Raw genomic sequence first — 18513 nt, forward strand, 5'->3', positions numbered from 1 at the left:
CCCTTTCTAGGGGAGAAGCCGGTAGGGCCGATAAGGAAAACCGGCGAGGAGGCACCTCTTCGAATTCCAGCTTGTAACCCTGAGAAACAATTTCTATTGCCCAGGGATCCACCTATGAGTGAACTCAGATGTGGCTGAAGAGTCGAAGACGTGCTCCCACTGGGGCGGACTCCCTTAGCGGAGCCCCAGCGTCATGCGGTGGATTTAGTAGAGGCCGGGGAGGACTTCTGTTCCTGGGAACTAGCTGTGCCCTTACCTCTGGTAAGAAAGGACGCTCATCGTACTTTCTTGTTTTTCTGCGACCGAAAGGACTGCATTTGATAATGTCGTGCTTTCTTAGGCTGTGAGGGAATATAAGGTAAAAGATCAGATTTACCAGTTATAGCTGTGGAGACCAGGTCCAAGAGCTCTTCTCCACCCAATTCCTCACCCTTGTAAGGTAAAACCTCCATATGCCTCTTTTAGTCGGCATCACCTGTCCATTGCATGTTCCACAGGACACGTCTAGCAGAAATCGACATAGCGTTGACTCTAGAACCCAGTAGACCAATGTCTCTTTGAGCATGTCTTATATATAAGACAGCATCTTTTATATATCCTAGGGTCAATAACATGGTATCCTTATCTAGGGTTTCAATCTCCGCTGATAAGGTATCTGTCCACGCTGCTACAGCGCTATAAACCCCTGCCGACACAATCGCCGGTCTGAGTAGTGTACCAGAATGTGTGTAAATGGACTTCAAAGTACTTTTCTGCATGCTATCTGCAGGATCCCTGAGGGTAGCTGTATCTTGGTATGTCAGCGCTACCTTTTGGGTAAACGTGTCAACGCCTTGTCCACCTTAGGGGAGGATTCCCATCGTATCCTGGCCCTAGCAGGGAAAGGATACGCCATGAGAATTCTTTTGGGAAACTGCAGTTTCTTGTCTGGAGATTCCCGCTCTTTTTCACACAATTCATTTGGTTCATGAGAGGGGGGAAATGTTATCTCAGCTTTCTTCCCCTTAAACATGTGTACCCTCGTGTCAGGGACAGATGGGTCATCAGTGATATGCAAAACATCTTTTATTACAATACTCATATATTGAATACTTTTCTGACAGTTTTGGCTGTAACTTTGCATCATCGTAGTCGACACTGGAGTCAGACTCCGTGTCGGTATCAGTGTCTATTATTTTGGATAGTGGGCGTTTTGAGACTCTGAAGGTCCCTGCGACATAGGGACAGACATGGGTAGATTCCCTGTCTGTTCTCTAATCTTTTGTGCAATAAATTTACCTCAGCACTTAATTCCACATACCCAGTCAGGTGTCGGCGTTGTCGACGGAGACACCACGCACACACATTTGCTCCATCTCCTTAGAAGTCTTTTACCTCAGACATGTCGACACACACGTACCAACACACCACACACTCAGGGAATCCTCTTATCTGAAGACAGTTCCCCCACAAGGCCCTTTGGAGAGACAGAGAGAGAGTATGCCAGCACACACCCAGTGCTAATACCCCAGGAAAAACACACAATGTGTTTACCCAGTAGCGCTGTAATACTATTATTTGCTGCCAATTATGTGCCCCCCCCACCCTCCTCTCTGAAACCCTCTTTCACCGTGGATAAGCAGGGGAGAGTCCGGGGAGCTTCCTCTCAGCTGTGCTGTGGAGAAAATGGCGCTGGTGAGTGCTGAGGGAGAAGCCCCGCCCCCTCGGCGGTGGGCTTCTGTCCCGCTTAAATATAATAAAAACTGGCGGGGGCTCTTTATATATACAGTGCCTAGCTGTATATATATCTCTTTTGCCAGAAATCAGGTTTGTATTGCTGCCCAGGGCGCCCCCCCTGCGCCCTGCACCCTTACAGTGACTGCCGTGTGTGAGGTGTGTGGGAGCAATGGCGCACAGCTGCACTGCTGTGCGTTACCTCAGTGAAGATCATGAAGTCTTCTGCCGCCTCTGAAGTCTTCTTTTTCTTCTCATACTCACCCGGCTTCTATCTTCCGGCTCTATGAGGAGGACGGCGGCGTGGCTCCGGGACAAACTCCAGGGTGAGACCTGTGTTCTGACTCCCTTTGGAGCTAATGGTGTCCAGTAGCCTAAGAAGCAGAGCCTTGAAACTCACAGAAGTAGGTCTGCTTCTCTCCCCTCAGTCCCTCGATGCAGGGAGTCTGTTGCCAGCAGGCTCCCTGAAAATAAAAAACCTAACAAAATAAGAATTTACTTACCGATAATTCTATTTCTCGTAGTCCGTAGTGGATGCTGGGAACTCCAAAAGGACCATGGGGAATAGCGGCTCCGCAGGAGACTGGGCACAAAAGTAAAAGCTTTAGGACTACCTGGTGTGCACTGGCTCCTCCCCCTATGACCCTCCTCCAAGCCTCAGTTAGGATACTGTGCCCGGACGAGCGTACACAATAAGGAAGGATTTTGAATCCCGGGTAAGACTCATACCAGCCACACCAATCACACCGTACAACCTGTGATCTGAACCCAGTTAACAGCATGATAACAGAGGAGCCTCTGAAAAGATGGCTCACAACAATAATAACCCGATTTTTGTAACAATAACTATGTACAAGTATTGCAGACAATCCGCACTTGGGATGGGCGCCCAGCATCCACTACGGACTACGAGAAATAGAATTATCGGTAAGTAAATTCTTATTTTCTCTGACGTCCTAGTGGATGCTGGGAACTCCGAAAGGACCATGGGGATTATACCAAAGCTCCCAAACGGGCGGGAGAGTGCGGATGACTCTGCAGCACCGAATGAGAGAACTCCAGGTCCTCCTCAGCCAGGGTATCAAATTTGTAGAATTTAGCAAACGTGTTTGCCCCTGACCAAGTAGCTGCTCGGCAAAGTTGTAAAGCCGAGACCCCTCGGGCAGCCGCCCAAGATGAGCCCACTTTCCTTGTGGAATGGGCTTTTACAGATTTTGGCTGTGGCAGGCCTGCCACAGAATGTGCAAGCTGAATTGTACTACAAATCCAACGAGCAATAGTCTGCTTAGAAGCAGGAGCACCCAGCTTGTTGGGTGCATACAGGATAAACAGCGAGTCAGATTTTCTGACTCCAGCCGTCCTGGAAACATATATTTTCAGGGCCCTGACTACGTCCAGCAACTTGGAGTCCTCCAAGTCCCTAGTAGCCGCAGGTACCACAATAGGCTGGTTTAAGTGAAACGCTGAAACCACCTTAGGGAGAAATTGAGGACGAGACCTCAATTCTGCCCTGTCCGTATGAAAAATTAGGTAAGGGCTTTTATAGGATAAAGCCGCCAATTCTGAGACACGCCTGGCTGAAGCCAGGGCTAACAGCATTACCACTTTCCATGTGAGATATTTTAAGTCCACAGTGGTGAGTGGTTCAAACCAATGTCATTTTAGGAACCCCAAAACTACATTGAGATCCCAAGGTGCCACTGGAGGCACAAAAGGAGGCTGTATATGCAGTACCCCCTTGACAAACTTCTGAACTTCAGGAACTGAAGCCAGTTCTTTCTGGAAGAAAATCGACAGGGCCGAAATTTGAACCTTAATGGACCCTAATTTTAGGCCCATAGACAGTCCTGTTTGCAGGAAATGCAGGAAACGACCCAGTTGAAATTCCTCTGTAGGGGCTTCCTGGCCTCACACCACGCAACATATTTACGCCAAATACGGTGATAATGTTGCACGGTTACATCCTTCCTGGCTTTGATCAGGGTAGGGATGACTTCATCCGGAATGCCTTTTTCCTTCAGGATCCGGCGTTCAACCGCCATGCCGTCAAACGCAGCCGCGGTAAGTCTTGGAACAGACAGGGTCCCTGCTGGAGCAGGTCCTTTCTTAGAGGTAGAGGCCACGGGTCCTCCGTGAGCATCTCTTGAAGTTCCGGGTACCAAGTCCTTCTTGGCCAATCCGGAGCCACGAGTATAGTCCTTACTCCTCTCCTTCTTATGATTCTCAGTACCTTGGGTATGAGAGGCAGAGGAGGGAACACATACACTGACTGGTACACCCACGGTGTTACCAGAGCGTCCACAGCTATTGCCTGAGGGTCCCTTGACCCTGCGCAATATCTGTCTAGTTTTTTGTTGAGGCGGGACGCCATCATGTCCACCTTTGGTTTTTCCCAACGGTTCACAATCATGTGGAAGACTTCTGGGTGAAGTCCCCACTCCCCCGGGTGGAGGTCGTGTCTGCTGAGGAAGTCTGCTTCCCAGTTGTCCACTCCCGGAATGAACACTGCTGACAGTGCTATCACATGATTTTCCGCCCAGCGAAGAATCCTTGCAACTTCTGCCATTGCCCTCCTGCTTCTTGTGTAGCCCTGTCTGTTTACGTGGGCGACTGCCGTGATGTTGTCCGACTGGATCAACACCGGCTGACCCTGAAGCAGAGGCCTTGCTTGACTTAGGGCATTGTAAATGGCCCTTAGTTCCAGGATATTTATGTGAAATGACGTTTCCATGCTTGACCACAAGCCCTGGAAATTTCTTCCCTGTGTGACTGCTCCCCAGCCTCTCAGGCTGGCATCCGTGGTCACCAGGACCCAGTCCTGAATGCCGAATCTGCGACCCTCTAGAAGATGAGCACTCTGCAACCACCACAGGAGAGACACCCTTGTCCTTGGAGACAGGGTTATCCGCTGATGCATCTGAAGATGCGATCCGGACCATTTGTCCAGCAGATCCCACTGAAAAGTTCTTGCGTGGAATCTGCCGAATGGAATCGCTTCGTAAGAAGCCACCATTTTTCCCAGGACCCTTGTGCATTGATGCACTGACACTTGGCCTGGTTTTAGGAGGTTCCTGACTAGCTCGGATAACTCCCTGGCTTTCTCCTCCGGGAGAAACACCTTTTTCTGGACTGTGTCCAGAATCATCCCTAGGAACAGCAGACGTGTCGTCGGAATCAGCTGCGATTTTGGAATATTTAGAATCCACCCGTGCTGTCGTAGTACTACTTGAGATAGTGCTACTCCGACCTCTAACTGTTCCCTGGACCTTGCCCTTATCAGGAGATCGTCCAAGTAAGGGATAATTAAGACGCCTTTTCTTCGAAGAGGAATCATCATTTCGGCCATTACCTTGGTAAAGACCCGGGGTGCCGTGGACAATCCAAACGGCAGCGTCTGAAACTGATAGTGACAGTTCTGTACCACAAACCTGAGGTACCCTTGGTGAGAAGGGCAAATTGGGACATGGAGGTAAGCATCCTTGATGTCCAGAGACACCATATAGTCCCCTTCTTCCAGGTTCGCTATCACTGCTCTGAGTGACTCCATCTTGAATTTGAACCTTTGTATGTAAGAGTTCAAGGATTTCAGATTTAAAATAGGTCTCACCGAGCCGTCCGGCTTCGGTACCACAAACAGCGTGGAATAATACCCCTTTCCCTGTTGTAGGAGGGGTACCTTGATTATCACCTGCTGGGAATACAGCTTGTGAATGGCTTCCAATACCGCCTCCCTGTCGGAGGGAGACGTTGGTAAAGCAGACTTCAGGAACCGGCGAGGGGGAGACGTCTCGAACTCCAATTTGTACCCCTGAGATACTACCTGCAGGATCCAGGGGTCCACTTGCGAGTGAGCCCACTGCGCGCTGAAATTCTTGAGACGACCCCCCACCGTACCCGAGTCCGCTTGCAAGGCCCCAGCGTCATGCTGAGGACTTGGCAGAAGCGGGGGAGGGCTTCTGTTCCTGGGAAGAGGCTGCCTGCTGCAGTCTTTTTCCCCTTCCTCTGCCCCGGGGCAGATATGAGTGGCCTTTTGCCCGCTTGCCCTTATGGGGACGAAAGGACTGAGCCTGAAAAGACGGTGTCTTTTTCTGCTGAGAGGTGACTTGGGGTAAAAAGGTGGATTTCCCAGCCGTTGCCATGGCCACCAGGTCCGATAGACCGACCCCAAATAACTCCTCCCCTTTATACGGCAATACTTCCATATGCCGTTTGGAATCTGCATCACCTGACCACTGTCGCGTCCATAACCCTCTTCTGGCAGAAATGGACAGCGCACTTACTCTTGATGCCAGAGTGCAAATATCCCTCTGTGCATCTCGCATATATAGAAATGCATCCTTTAAATGCTCTATAGTCAATAATATACTGTCCCTGTCCAGGGTATCAATATTTTCAGTCAGGGAATCCGACCAAGCCACCCCAGCACTGCACATCCAGGCTGAGGCGATTGCTGGTCGCAGTATAACACCAGTATGTGTGTATATACTTTTTAGGATATTTTCCAGCTTCCTATCAGCTGGCTCCTTGAGGGCGGCCGTATCAGGAGACGGTATCGCCACTTGTTTTGATAAGCGTGTGAGCGCCTTATCTACCCTAGGGGGTGTTTCCCAACGCGCCCTAACCTCTGGCGGGAAAGGGTATAATGCCAATAATTTTTTAGAAATTAGCAGTTTTTTATCAGGGGAAACCCACGCTTCATCACACACCTCATTTAATTCATCTGATTCAGGAAAAACTACGGGTAGTTTTTTCACACCCCACATAATACCCTTTTTTGTGGTACTTGTAGTATCAGAAATGTTCAAAACCTCCTTCATTGCCGTGATCATGTAACGTGTGGCCCTACTGGAAAACACGTTTGTTTCCTCACCGTCGACACTGGAGTCAGTGTCCGTGTCTGGGTCTGTGTCGACCATCTGAGGTAACGGGCGCTTTAGAGCCCCTGACGGTGTTTGAGACGCCTGGACAGGTAATAACTGATTTGCCGGCTGTCTCATGTCGTCAACAGTCTTTTGTAAAGTGCTGACGCTATCACGTAATTCCTTCCATAAGACCATCCAGTCAGGTGTCGACTCCCTAGGGGGTGACATCACTATTACAGGCAATTGCTCCGCCTCCATACCATTTTCCTCCTCATACATGTCGACACAACGTACCGACACACAGCACACACACAGGGAATGCTCTGATAGAGGACAGGACCCCACTAGCCCTTTGGGGAGACAGAGGGAGAGTTTGCCAGCACACACCAGAGCGCTATATATATACAGGGATAACCTTCTATAAGTGTTTTTCCCTTATATAGCAGCTGTATTGATTAATCTGCCAAATTAGTGGCCCCCCTCTCTTGTTTTACCCTGTTTCTGTAGTGCAGGACTGCAGGGGAGAGTCAGGGAGACGTCCTTCCAGCGGAGCTGTGAGGGAAAATGGCGCTTGTGTGCTGAGGAGATAGGCCGCCGAGAAGGGGGCGGAGCCTTTCTCCCGCTTTTTTAAGGAAAAACTGGCCGGGGTTAAATGCATCCATATAGCCCAGGAGCTATATGTGATGTATTTTTCGCCATCTAAGGTGTTTTTATTGCGTCTCAGAGCACCCCCCCCCAGCGCCCTGCACCCTCAGTGACCGGAGTGTGAAGTGTGCTGAGAGCAATGGCGCACAGCTGCGGTGCTGTGCGCTACCTTATTGAAGACAGGACGTCTTCTGCCGCCGATTTCCCGGACCTCTTCTGTCTTCTGGCTCTGTAAGGGGGCCGGCGGTGCGGCTCTGGGACCCATCCATGGCTGGGCCTCTGATCGTCCCTCTGGAGCTAATGTCCAGTAGCCTAAGAAGCCCAATCCACTCTGCACGCAGGTGAGTTCGCTTCTTCTCCCCTTAGTCCCTCGGTGCAGTGAACCTGTTGCCAGCAGGACTCACTGAAAATAAAAAACCTATACTTAAACTTTTTCACTAAGCAGCTCAGGAGAGCCACCTAGTGTGCACCCTTCTCGTTCGGGCACAAAAATCTAACTGAGGCTTGGAGGAGGGTCATAGGGGGAGGAGCCAGTGCACACCAGGTAGTCCTAAAGCTTTTACTTTTGTGCCCAGTCTCCTGCGGAGCCGCTATTCCCCATGGTCCTTTCGGAGTTCCCAGCATCCACTAGGACGTCAGAGAAATTTACTTTCTGTCAGGAAGCTCAGGAGAGCTCCCTGAAGTGCACCCATCTCCTCTGGGCACAGTATCAAACTGGGGTCTGGAGGAGGGGCATAGAGGGAGGAGCCAGTGCACACCCAGATCCAAAGTCATTCTTAAAGTGCCCATGTCTCCTGCGGAGCCCGTCTATTCCCATGGTCCCTACGGAGTCCCAGCATCCTCTAGAACGTTAGAGAAATTACGGATATTTGTCGGGTAATTTTCAGACAGCTGTTTCATGGGCAACATACCCCTTTCACATCGCACAAATAACCCGGTATCGACACGGCATATTGCCGTGTCGAAACGGGTCAGTGCGAAATGTGAAAGCACCTTTGCAGAATTAGCGGGTCGCCTGACCCGGTAATTCAACCCGGTTAAAAAGAAGGGTTATTACCGGGTTGAATACCAGGTCAGGTGCAGTGTGAATGGGAGCCGTTTCGATGCGACACGGCTCCCATTCACAGCACAGGGAGAGGCGGCGCAGGAGATGAGCTTATCTCCCAGCGCCGCCTCCACCCCCGCCCCTGCTGCTGCTGCGCCCCCCGCTGCTATGGCAACCGACCCGGTATATTGCCGGGTCGGAAAGCCAGCAAAGAAGAGAAAGGCTGCTTTATTATTTGTAATCCTAGTTACCAGACTGTCAAAATGACAAGGCTGGTATGAGAAAGACGTGTCAACCAGGAATCCCAGCTGGGCAACGATTTGAATTTGCCCGCCCAACTGTGATGTCAGCCCCCTGCAGCAGACCGCCCTTACAACCGGCCCGATATATTGGCCATCACCTGTGCTGCACTGCCGACGCGATATGTCTATGAACGATGTAGTTCACAGACATATAGGGGGGTACACACCCGCCAACAGGATCACGATATATTGGCCAGTGTGTATCCAGCTTCTTCTCCTATTAACAGTCCCCCAGGTCACGTTTGTGCAGTTCGGAAGAGTATCTCACTCACACACAGACAACCCAACAGAGATCATCTTCCGACATGCCCAATGAAGATCCTATCAATGCCAGTAAAATCAATATAGGCATCAGTGTTATTTTGGGGATACACAAAGTGAGTGGTCAATATTAAATATTATCACCGGATTTAAAAAAAGAGAAAAAAAAACACAACAACATTGTTTTAGGGATGGACACTGGAAACCCAACCAACGATTTCACAGATCCAATGGAAATGCTTTTTCCAACTTACAGCAAGTTTTTGATAGATGACAGCCATAGAATGCTGCTTTCCGCAACGTACATCCAGTGGCTGCCTGCATATATTTAGATGCGGAGACCCAGGAGCGACTCAGCATGCACGAATCCCTGGCTACTTCTGCGCATCACATGATCTAGTGTTCACACTAGGCTGTTTTAGCAGGGCGCTGCGCCCTGCCTGATTTTTTAAGGGCAAAATCCACCCTGCCCTTTCTGCGGCGCCCTGATAGAACGGACGCCCGCTTTCTGCCCTCCCAGCGTGTAAAGATGCCATGCGCATGCGTGCGGCATCCATTCACGCTGTGAGAGCTTGGGGGAAGCCCAGCACCGCACGTCCCCAACAGTGACGCCGCCAGCCGCCCACGCTCTCCCGTCTGTGGGCTGAACCGCCCACTTTTATTACGTGTATTGACCACACACCCCTATTTTGCGTGGCCACACCCCTTTTTTGACGTGCACAGCAAAGCCGCGCACGCACGATTCTGCCCCTCACAGTCCGGCGCCCTGCCCTGCCCAGATCCTAGAGTGAACACTATGATCTGATGCCGGGCTTTCCATCCCTAATAAGTTTCCACTATCATTTCTGGATTTATGTTAATCAGTGGCATATCTATAACGGGTGTAAGGATTGTGGGGTCCAGCGGGCCCCACACTGCAAATCATGTTTATACACAAGGCTCCGGAGTCCCACATCAGTAGCGCAACACAAATCACTGGGAAAATGGCGCAGCAGTCATATTCCTGCCGTTTTGAACAGGCACAGCAGAAAAATCAGTGGGAACATGGGGGGGGTAATTCAGATTTGATCACTGGGCTGCTAATTTTGCTGTCCTGCGATCAGCCAGTAACCGCCTCCAGGGGGAGTGTATATTCGCAGTGCAAGTGTGCAATCCCACGTGTACGCAGAGCTGTTAAAATCCACTTTGTGCAGTCTGTGCACAGCTGAGGACTTACTCCTACAGTGCGATCACATCAGGCTGACCGGGGCCGGAGATGACATCAGACACCCTCCCTGAAACCGCCTGCGTTTTTCGGACACTCCCTGTAAACGTTCAGTTGCCACCCACAAATGAACTCTTCCTGTCAATCACCTTGCCAATGCCCGTGCGATCTGAATTTTCGCACCATCCCATCGCTGATCGGAAATGCCCGTTGTTGTTCAATGCGCCTGCGCATTGTGGTGATCAGATCTGAATTACCCCCATTGCGCCGAAGCCATGTTCCCAATGACTTGCGCATATGCCGCCCACTAGAGACAAGATCATATAATTGCAGAAAATATTGGAGTTATGACACAAAGTAATGAACTGGAAACTAAAATATATAAATAAATAAAAAAGACAAACTGAAACAAAACACAATAGAGAAGACATTCACAATGTCCATTAAGTAAGCACAAAAATAAAACAAAAACTAAGGGAGGAATTCAATTGTTTGAAAAGTCGGTTGGGTGCCTGTTTTTTCCTGTCTATTAAATAGGAAAAAACAGACACCCAACTGACTTTTCAAACAATTGAATAACCCCTAAGAGGCAAAGCTATGGGACAGGAGAGAGCATTAGGCATGCAGAGCTGTGACGGGAACATCACTGTATAGTGTGCACAGAGGTGTAACATAGCTATATTCCAAGGGCAACTGCAGGTCCCCCCTCCCCACATAACCGAGGCTTCCTATAATCTGAGGGTCTACTCTCCCTCACACTGTAATAAGGGAGGCTCGCATACAGTACAGCGAGGCTGGCCTCCAGCTAGAGGACACGGGAGGCTGGGTGACAGCCTAATGAGAGCAGCAGCAGCAGCGACCCCCATACACCTGCGCTACAGAGCCCGGGACTAGTACTGGCATCTATTCCCCTAACTGTCATGGCGGACAAGGAGTCACAAAGCAAGGAGTAGTCCTCGGCCCGTGCACGTATCCCGCTCCTCTCCTCTCCCTGCACGGGCAGTGGGGACCTCCGCACGTCTCACCTCTGTCCAGCCGCACAGGTTCCCCGGACACCGCCATCTTGTCCCCGGCAGCAGCAGCACTAGCACTGGCGGAAGTGACGTAAGGTGACTGAGCTCAGCTGGTGTGTAGGAGGTGGGTGCTTCTTGTGGCTTATACCTCTGCTAGTACCACCGCTCAGTCCCTCACCAGAGTGGCCGGACCCGTGTGTCATCCCTGCATTACCTTGTGCCTCAGTATGCTACTGTGTGGGAGTCAGGACTGCTATGTGATTCCCTGTGTCTGTTAAAATGGGGCCCCAGAATTGACAACAACAGTACCATTCTGGCAGGTACAGTACCTTTTTTTTATGGTCTGTACCGATTTTTGGCATTCCGAACATCCACTGAAAGTATAGGAAAAGGGTTGGTTCTATATCGGAGGGGCTGAAGGGACCTTGTGACGTATTGAGGGGAGGAGCTACGTCACCAGGGGGAGGAGCTACGGGCGAACAGGGTACCCGAAAAGTACGCTCGCCACGCTTCGGGCACGGTGGCTCGCTCCGCTTCGCTCACCACCTAATTACTAAAGGTAATAGTTGGTGGCGTGGATAGTAGAGGAACTATCCCGCTGGCCTAGCTCCTCCCCCTTGCGTCGTAACTCCTCCCCCTTACGGAAAAGGTCCCTTAGCCCACTTGATTCTAGCATCTACCGTTTCCGCCCAGAAACACCCACTTTCTGTCAATCACATTACGATCACCAGAACGAAGAAAAAAACCTCGTAATGCCGTGAGTAAAAAACCTAACTGCATAGCAAATTTACTTGGCGCAGTCGCACTGTGGACATTGCGCATGCGCATTAGCGACTAATCGCTCCGTTGCGAAAAAAAATAACGTACGAACAACTCGGAATGACCACCTTTATGTGTTAATTGCTGGAGGCAGAGGCGGATCGGCCATAGGGTTTACAGGGAAGATTCCCGGTGGGCCGGCACACCAGCGGGGCCTGTTTTGTTTGAGGATATGTGATCCTTTTTATAGACGTAATGAATAAGATAATAAAAATAAATAATTTGCATATATGAAAATGACTTTGCCACTTAGCCTGTGATTGCAGAGGTTCTAGTGTATGCTCTGTCTGCCTGCTTGGCTGACATAAAAGATTGAGTGAATAGTGATTGGGATACGGTTGGTGTAATAAGCAAGAAAATATATCTTTCTAAAGAATGATATAATTTACTAAATTCTGAAGATGTATCATATAATGTGCTCATAACATTTAATTTTATTTCTTTTTAACTTCCCCCTTGATGCTGGACATACCCACTATCTGGATAGTCTTGGGGGGAGGGTGCTGCTGCCATGGCCCATGGCTAGACCTTACACCTCTGGTGCTGCCCATGTGGGGCCACTAGTACAAATTTTTCCAGGGCCGCTTTTTGTTCCCAATCCGCCCCTGGTTGGAGGGTATGCATTTGGTAGCATATCCTATATAATAAAAGGCTAACACTGCTCCTCACCTTTGAGGGGGGACTTCAAGTGATTTGTGTGCCAGCGGCCACTGGTGCTCTACCTTACTGTTATGTTGTTCCGTCATTTTGACAGTCTGGTAACTAGGATTACAAATAATAAAGCAGCCACTCCCTTCCTTTAAAAAAAACACAAACTCACCCGTCCTGCTTATGGATTATTATGCTGCATACTATACTTATTATATTTATGCTGCATATTATGTTTATTATATTTCAGTAACTGACCTGCTGTAGCTCGCTTTGGGGAGAGGGGAGAGAAAAGTAGGTAGGTCTCTCTCATTGCACATCACATGCAGATAGTGCAGGGAAGCGTTTTCCGCATGGTCATGCCCACTTTGCCTGCTCACATCACAGACTCAGAGAGAGACACGATTCCCTCCTGCCAAATGTCTTGGGGTGTGCCCAGACGTGTCTGTGTCTTGTGCTAATGCTGCATCTGATTTTTCTCAAAACTGGGACTCCCACTTACAGCGTCTTGAGACGGTCCATTTTCCTCTTGAAGAGTTGGACACACGATAGGTTGCATCATTGAAACTTGTACCAGCCTTAGGCAGGTGCAGTTTCTCTGTCTGAGCATGGCCTCCTGTGTTAGCTACTGTGCGTTTTTGGAAGTAGCCACTTTCAGCGACTCGCCTGCATCGACTTTGGTACCCACCTATTACATCCCAGGCACGCCCACTAAAATTCATTGACCCTGCATCTGATTCTGTACTGCATCTCTGAGCACTGACAATTGGGGAGCATGGGCTATGCAACTCGGACGCATGCGCAGACTTGGGTAATTTAGATCTGATCGCTGCTGTGCATTTTTGCACAGTGGGTGATCAGGTCCTAACTGCGCATGCAGATGCACCGCAATGCACACACGCGTCGGACAGTAACAACGGGCATCGCCAGTCAGCGACGGGATGGTGCAAAAAATCCGATTGCACGGGCGTTTGCAAGGTGGTTGACAGGAAGAGGCTGTTTGTGGGTGGCAACTTAGCGTTTACTGGGATTGTTTGGGAAAACGAAGGCGTGTCCATGCGTTTGCAGGGAGGGTGTGTGACGTCAGCTCAGGCCCCAAACGGCCTGTTCTCATCACACTGGAGGAGTAAGCCCTGGGTTGTGCACAGACTGCACAAAGTGGATTTCTCTGACGTCCTAGTGGATGCTGTGACTTCCGTAAGGACCATGGGGAATAGCGGCTCCGCAGGAGACTGGGCACAAAAAGTAAAAGCTTTAGACTAGCTGGTGTGCACTGGCTCCTCCCCCTATGACCCTCCTCCAAGCCTCAGTTAGATTTTTGTGCCCGAACGAGAAGGGTGCATGCTAGGTGGCTCTCCTGAGCTGCTTAGAAGTAAAAGTTTAAATAGGTTTTTTATTTTCAGTGAGTCCTGCTGGCAACAGGCTCACTGCATCGTGGGACTAAGGGGAGAAGAAGCGAACTCACCTGCGTGCAGAGTGGATTGGGCTTCTTGGCTACTGGACATTAGCTCCAGAGGGACGATCACAGGTTCAGCCTGGATGGGTCCCGGAGCCGCGCCGCCGGCCCCCTTACAGAGCCAGAAGAGCGAAGAGGTCCGGAGAAATCGGCGGCAGAAGACGTTCCTGTCTTCAGATAAGGTAGCGCACAGCACTGCAGCTGTGCGCCATTGCTCTCAGCACACTTCACACTCCGGTCACTGAGGGTGCAGGGCGCTGGGGGGGAGCGCCCTGAGACGCAATAAAACATGTTTAAACCTTATATGGCTAAAGAAATACATCACATATAGCTCCTGGGCTATATGGATGCATTTCACCCCTGCCAGTTTTCCTAAAAAAAGCGGGAGAAAAGGCCGCCGTGAAGGGGGCGGAGCCTATCTCCTCAGCACACAAGCGCCATTTTCCCTCACAGTTCCGCTGGAAGGAAGGCTCCCAGACTCTCCCCTGCAGTCCTGCTACAGAATCAGGGTAAAACAAGAGAGGGGGGGGCACTATTGGCAGCTAATATAAAACAGCAGCTATAAAGGGAGTAACACTTACATAAGGTTATCCCTGTATATATATATAGCGCTCTGGTGTGTGCTGGCAAACTCTCCCTCTGTCTCCCCAAAGGGCTCGTGGGGTCCTGTCCTCTTTCAGAGCATTCCCTGTGTGTGTGCTGGGTGTCGGTACGATTGTGTCGACATGTATGAGGAGGAAAATGATGTGGAAGCAGAGCAATTGCCTGTGTTAGTGATGTCACCCCCTAGGGAGTCGACACCTGACTGGATGGTCGTATTTAAAGAATTACGTGACAGTGTCAGCACTTTGCAAAAAACTGTTGACGACATGAGACAGCCGGCAAATCAATTAGTGCCTGTTCAGGCGTCTCAGACACCGTCGGGGGCGCTAAAACGCCCGTTACCTCAGATGGTCGACACAGACCCAGACACGGATACTGAATCCAGTGTCGACGGTGAGGAGACAAACGTAATGTCCAGTAGGGCCACACGTTACATGATCACGGCAATGAAGGAGGCATTGAATATTTCTGACACTACAAGTACCACAAAAAAGGGTATTATGTGGGGTGTGAAAAAACTACCAGTAGTTTTTCCTGAATCAGATGAATTAAATGAGGTGTGTGATAAAGCGTGGTTTTCCCCCGATAAAAAACACACGCTTATCAAAACAAGTGGCGTTACCGTCTCCCGATACGGCCGCCCTTAAGGAACCAGCTGATAGAAGGCTGGAAAATATCCTAAAAGGTATATACACACATACTGGTGTTATACTGCGACCAGCAATCGCCTCAGCCTGGATGTGCAGTGCTGGAGTGGCTTGGTCGGATTCCCTGACTGAAAATATTGATACCCTGGATAGGGACAGTATATTATTAACTATAGAGCATTTAAAGGATGCATTACTATATATGCGAGATGCACAGAGGGATATTTGCACCCTGGCATCTAGAGTGAGTGCGATGTCCATTTCTGCCAGAAGAGCGTTATGGACGCGACAGTGGTCAGGTGATGCGGATTCCAAACGACATATGGAAGTATTGCCGTATAAAGGGGAGGAGTTATTTGGGGTCGGTCTATCGGACCTGGTGGCCACAGCAACGGCTGGAAAATCCACCTTTTTACCCCAGGTCACCTCTCAGCAGAAAAAGACACCGTCTTTTCAAACTCAGTCCTTTCGTTCCCATAAGGGCAAGCGGGCAAAAGGCCACTCATTTCTGCCCCGGGGCAGAGGAAGGGGAAAAAGACTGCACCAGGCAGCCTCTTCACAGGAGCAGAAGCCCTCCCCCGCTTCTGCCAAGTCTTCAGCATGACGCTGGGGCCTTACAAGCGGACTCAGGCACGGTGGGGGGGCGTCTCAAGAATTTCAGCGCGCAGTGGGCTCACTCGCAAGTGGACCCCTGGATCCTGCAGGTAGTATCACAGGGGTACAAATTGGAATTCGAGACGTCTCCCCCTCGCCGGTTCCTGAAGTCTGCTCTACCAACGTCTCCCTCCGAATCGGACAACATCACGGCAGTCGCCCACATCAACAGACAGGGCGGCACAAGAAGCAGGAGGGCAATAGCAGAAGCTGCAAGGATTCTTCGCTGGGCGGAAAATCATGTGGTGGCACTGTCAGCAGTGTTCATTCCGGGAGTGGACAACTGGGAAGCAGACTTCCTCAGCAGACACGACCTCCACCCGGGGGAGTGGGGACTTCACCCAGAAGTCTTTCAAGTGATTGTAAACCGTTGGGAAAAACCAAAGGTGGACATGATGGCGTCCCGTCTCAACAAAAAACTGGACAGATATTGCGCCAGGTCAAGGGACCCTCAGGCAATAGCGGTGGACGCTCTGGTAACACCGTGGGTGTACCAGTCGGTGTATGTGTTCCCTCCTCTGCCTCTCATTCCAAAAGTACTGAGAATCATAAGAAGGAGAGGAGTGAAGACTATACTCGTGGCTCCGGATTGGCCAAGAAGAACTTGGTACCCGGAACTGCAAGAGATGCTCACGGAGGACCCGTGGCCTCTACCTCTAAGAAAGGACCTGCTCCAGCAGGGACCTTGTCTGTTCCAAGACTTACCGCGGCTGCGTTTGACGGCATGGCGGTTGAACGCCGGATCCTGATGGAAAAAGGCATTCCAGATGAAGTCATCCCTACCCTGATCAAAGCGAGGAAGGATGTAACTGCGAAACATTATCACCGCATTTGGCGAAAATATGTTTCCTGGTGTAAGAAGGCCCCCACAGAGGAATTTCAACTGGGTCGTTTCCTGCATTTCCTGCAAGCAGGACTGTCTATGGGCCTAAAATTAGGATCCATTAAGGTTCAAATTTCGGCCCTGTCGATCTTCTTCCAAAAAGAACTGGCTTCATTGCCTGAAGTTCAGACGTTTGTCAAGGGGGTACTGCATATACAACCTCCTTTTGTGCCACCAGTGGCACCTTGGGATCTCAATGTAGTTTTAGGGTTCCTAAAATCACATTGGTTTGAACCACTCACCACTGTGGAATTAAAATATCTCACATGGAAGGTGGTCATGCTGTTAGCTCTGGCGTCAGCCAGGCGTGTCTCAGAAATGGCGGCTTTGTCATATAAAAGCCCTTACCTAATTTTTCATTCAGACAGGGCAGAATTGAGGACTCGTCCTCAATTTCTCCCTAAGGTGGTTTCAGCGTTTCACATGAACCAACCTATTGTGGTGCCTGCGGCTACTAGGGACTTGGAGGACTCCAAGTTGTTGGACGTAGTCAGGGCCCTGAAAATATATGTTTCCAGGACGGCTGGAGTCAGAAAATCTGACTCGCTGTTTATCCTGTATGCACCCAACAAGCTGGGTGCTCCTGCTTCTAAGCAGACGATTGCTCGTTGGATTTGTAGTACAATTCAGCTTGCACATTCTGTGGCAGGACTGCCACAGCCAAAATCTGTTAAAGCCCATTCCACAAGAAAAGTGGGCTCATCTTGGGCGGCTGCCCGAGGGGTCTTGGCTTTACAACTTTGCCGAGCAGCTACTTGGTCAGGGGCAAACACGTTTGCAAAATTTTACAAATTCGATACCCTGGCTGAGGAGGACCTGGAGTTCTCTCATTCGGTGCTGCAGAGTCATCCGCACTCTCCCGCCCGTTTGGGAGCTTTGGTATAATCCCCATGGTCCTTACGGAAGTCCCAGCATCCACTAGGACGTCAGAGAAAATAAGAATTTACTTACCGATAATTCTATTTCTCATAGTCCGTAGTGGATGCTGGGCGCCCATCCCAAGTGCGGATTGTCTGCAATACTTGTATATAGTTATTGTTACAAAAAAATCGGGTTGTTTATTGTTGTGAGCCATCTTTTCAGAGGCTCCTACGTTTATCATACTGTTAACTGGGTTCAGATCACAGGTTGTACAGTGTGATTGGTGTGGCTGGTATGAGTCTTTCCCGGGATTCAAAATCCTTCCTTATTATGTACGCTCGTCCGGGCACAGTATCCTAACTGAGGCTTGGAGGAGGGTCATAGGGGGAGGAGCCAGTGCACACCAGCTAGTCTAAAGCTTTTACTTTTTGTGCCCAGTCTCCTGCGGAGCCGCTATTCCCCATGGTCCTTACGGAAGTCCCAGCATCCACTACGGACTATGAGAAATAGAATTATCGGTAAGTAAATTCTTATTTTTTGCAGCTCAGCTACACATGGGATCGCACACTTGCACGGCGAATATACACTCCCCCTGTAGGCGATGACTATCTGATCGCAGGACAGCAAAATTAGTAGCCCAGCAATCAGATCTGAATTAGGCCTTTAAAACTCTGGCCAACTGCGTGCAGCATAGACACTATGGGGGTAATTCAGACCTGACCGCTGCTGTGCGTTTTTGGATTTGGGTGGGGTGTGTTCAAGCTCAAATCTAAATTGCAGCGTAAAAATAAAGCAGCCAGTATTTACAGTATTTATTCTAAATCTCTCTGCACATGTTACATCTGCCCCACCTCCAGCGCGACATGGTTTTGCCCAATTGCTAACTTTTTTAGTTTT

The 18513-nt window shown here is 50.0% G+C and overlaps 1 protein-coding gene and 1 long non-coding RNA gene across 3 annotated transcripts in view; one reads left to right on the forward strand and one right to left on the reverse strand.

Annotated features, from left to right (window-relative positions):
- The window catches only part of LIN7C (lin-7 homolog C, crumbs cell polarity complex component), a 298049-nt gene that overhangs the window by 89768 nt on the left and 189768 nt on the right, over nucleotides 1–18513 (reverse strand). Inside the window, exon 1 of one of the 2 annotated variants that reach the window (XM_063944413.1) lies at nucleotides 11058–11176. The exons of the other annotated variant lie outside the window; for it this stretch is intronic. Coding sequence (XP_063800483.1) covers nucleotides 11058–11094 — 37 coding nt within the window. The 5' untranslated portion in view covers nucleotides 11095–11176. Of the gene's footprint in view, nucleotides 1–11057; nucleotides 11177–18513 lie in introns of those variants that run through there. 2 annotated transcript variants of the gene reach the window in all.
- The window catches only part of LOC134968873 (uncharacterized), a 44328-nt gene continuing 36990 nt past the window's right edge, over nucleotides 11176–18513 (forward strand). Inside the window, exon 1 of the long non-coding RNA XR_010189346.1 lies at nucleotides 11176–11365. This is a non-coding gene — a long non-coding RNA (uncharacterized LOC134968873). The remainder of the gene's footprint in view (nucleotides 11366–18513) is intronic.

Source organism: Pseudophryne corroboree, chromosome 11 (genome assembly GCF_028390025.1).
Source record: "Pseudophryne corroboree isolate aPseCor3 chromosome 11, aPseCor3.hap2, whole genome shotgun sequence".
Taxonomy (NCBI): Eukaryota; Metazoa; Chordata; class Amphibia; order Anura; family Myobatrachidae; genus Pseudophryne; species Pseudophryne corroboree.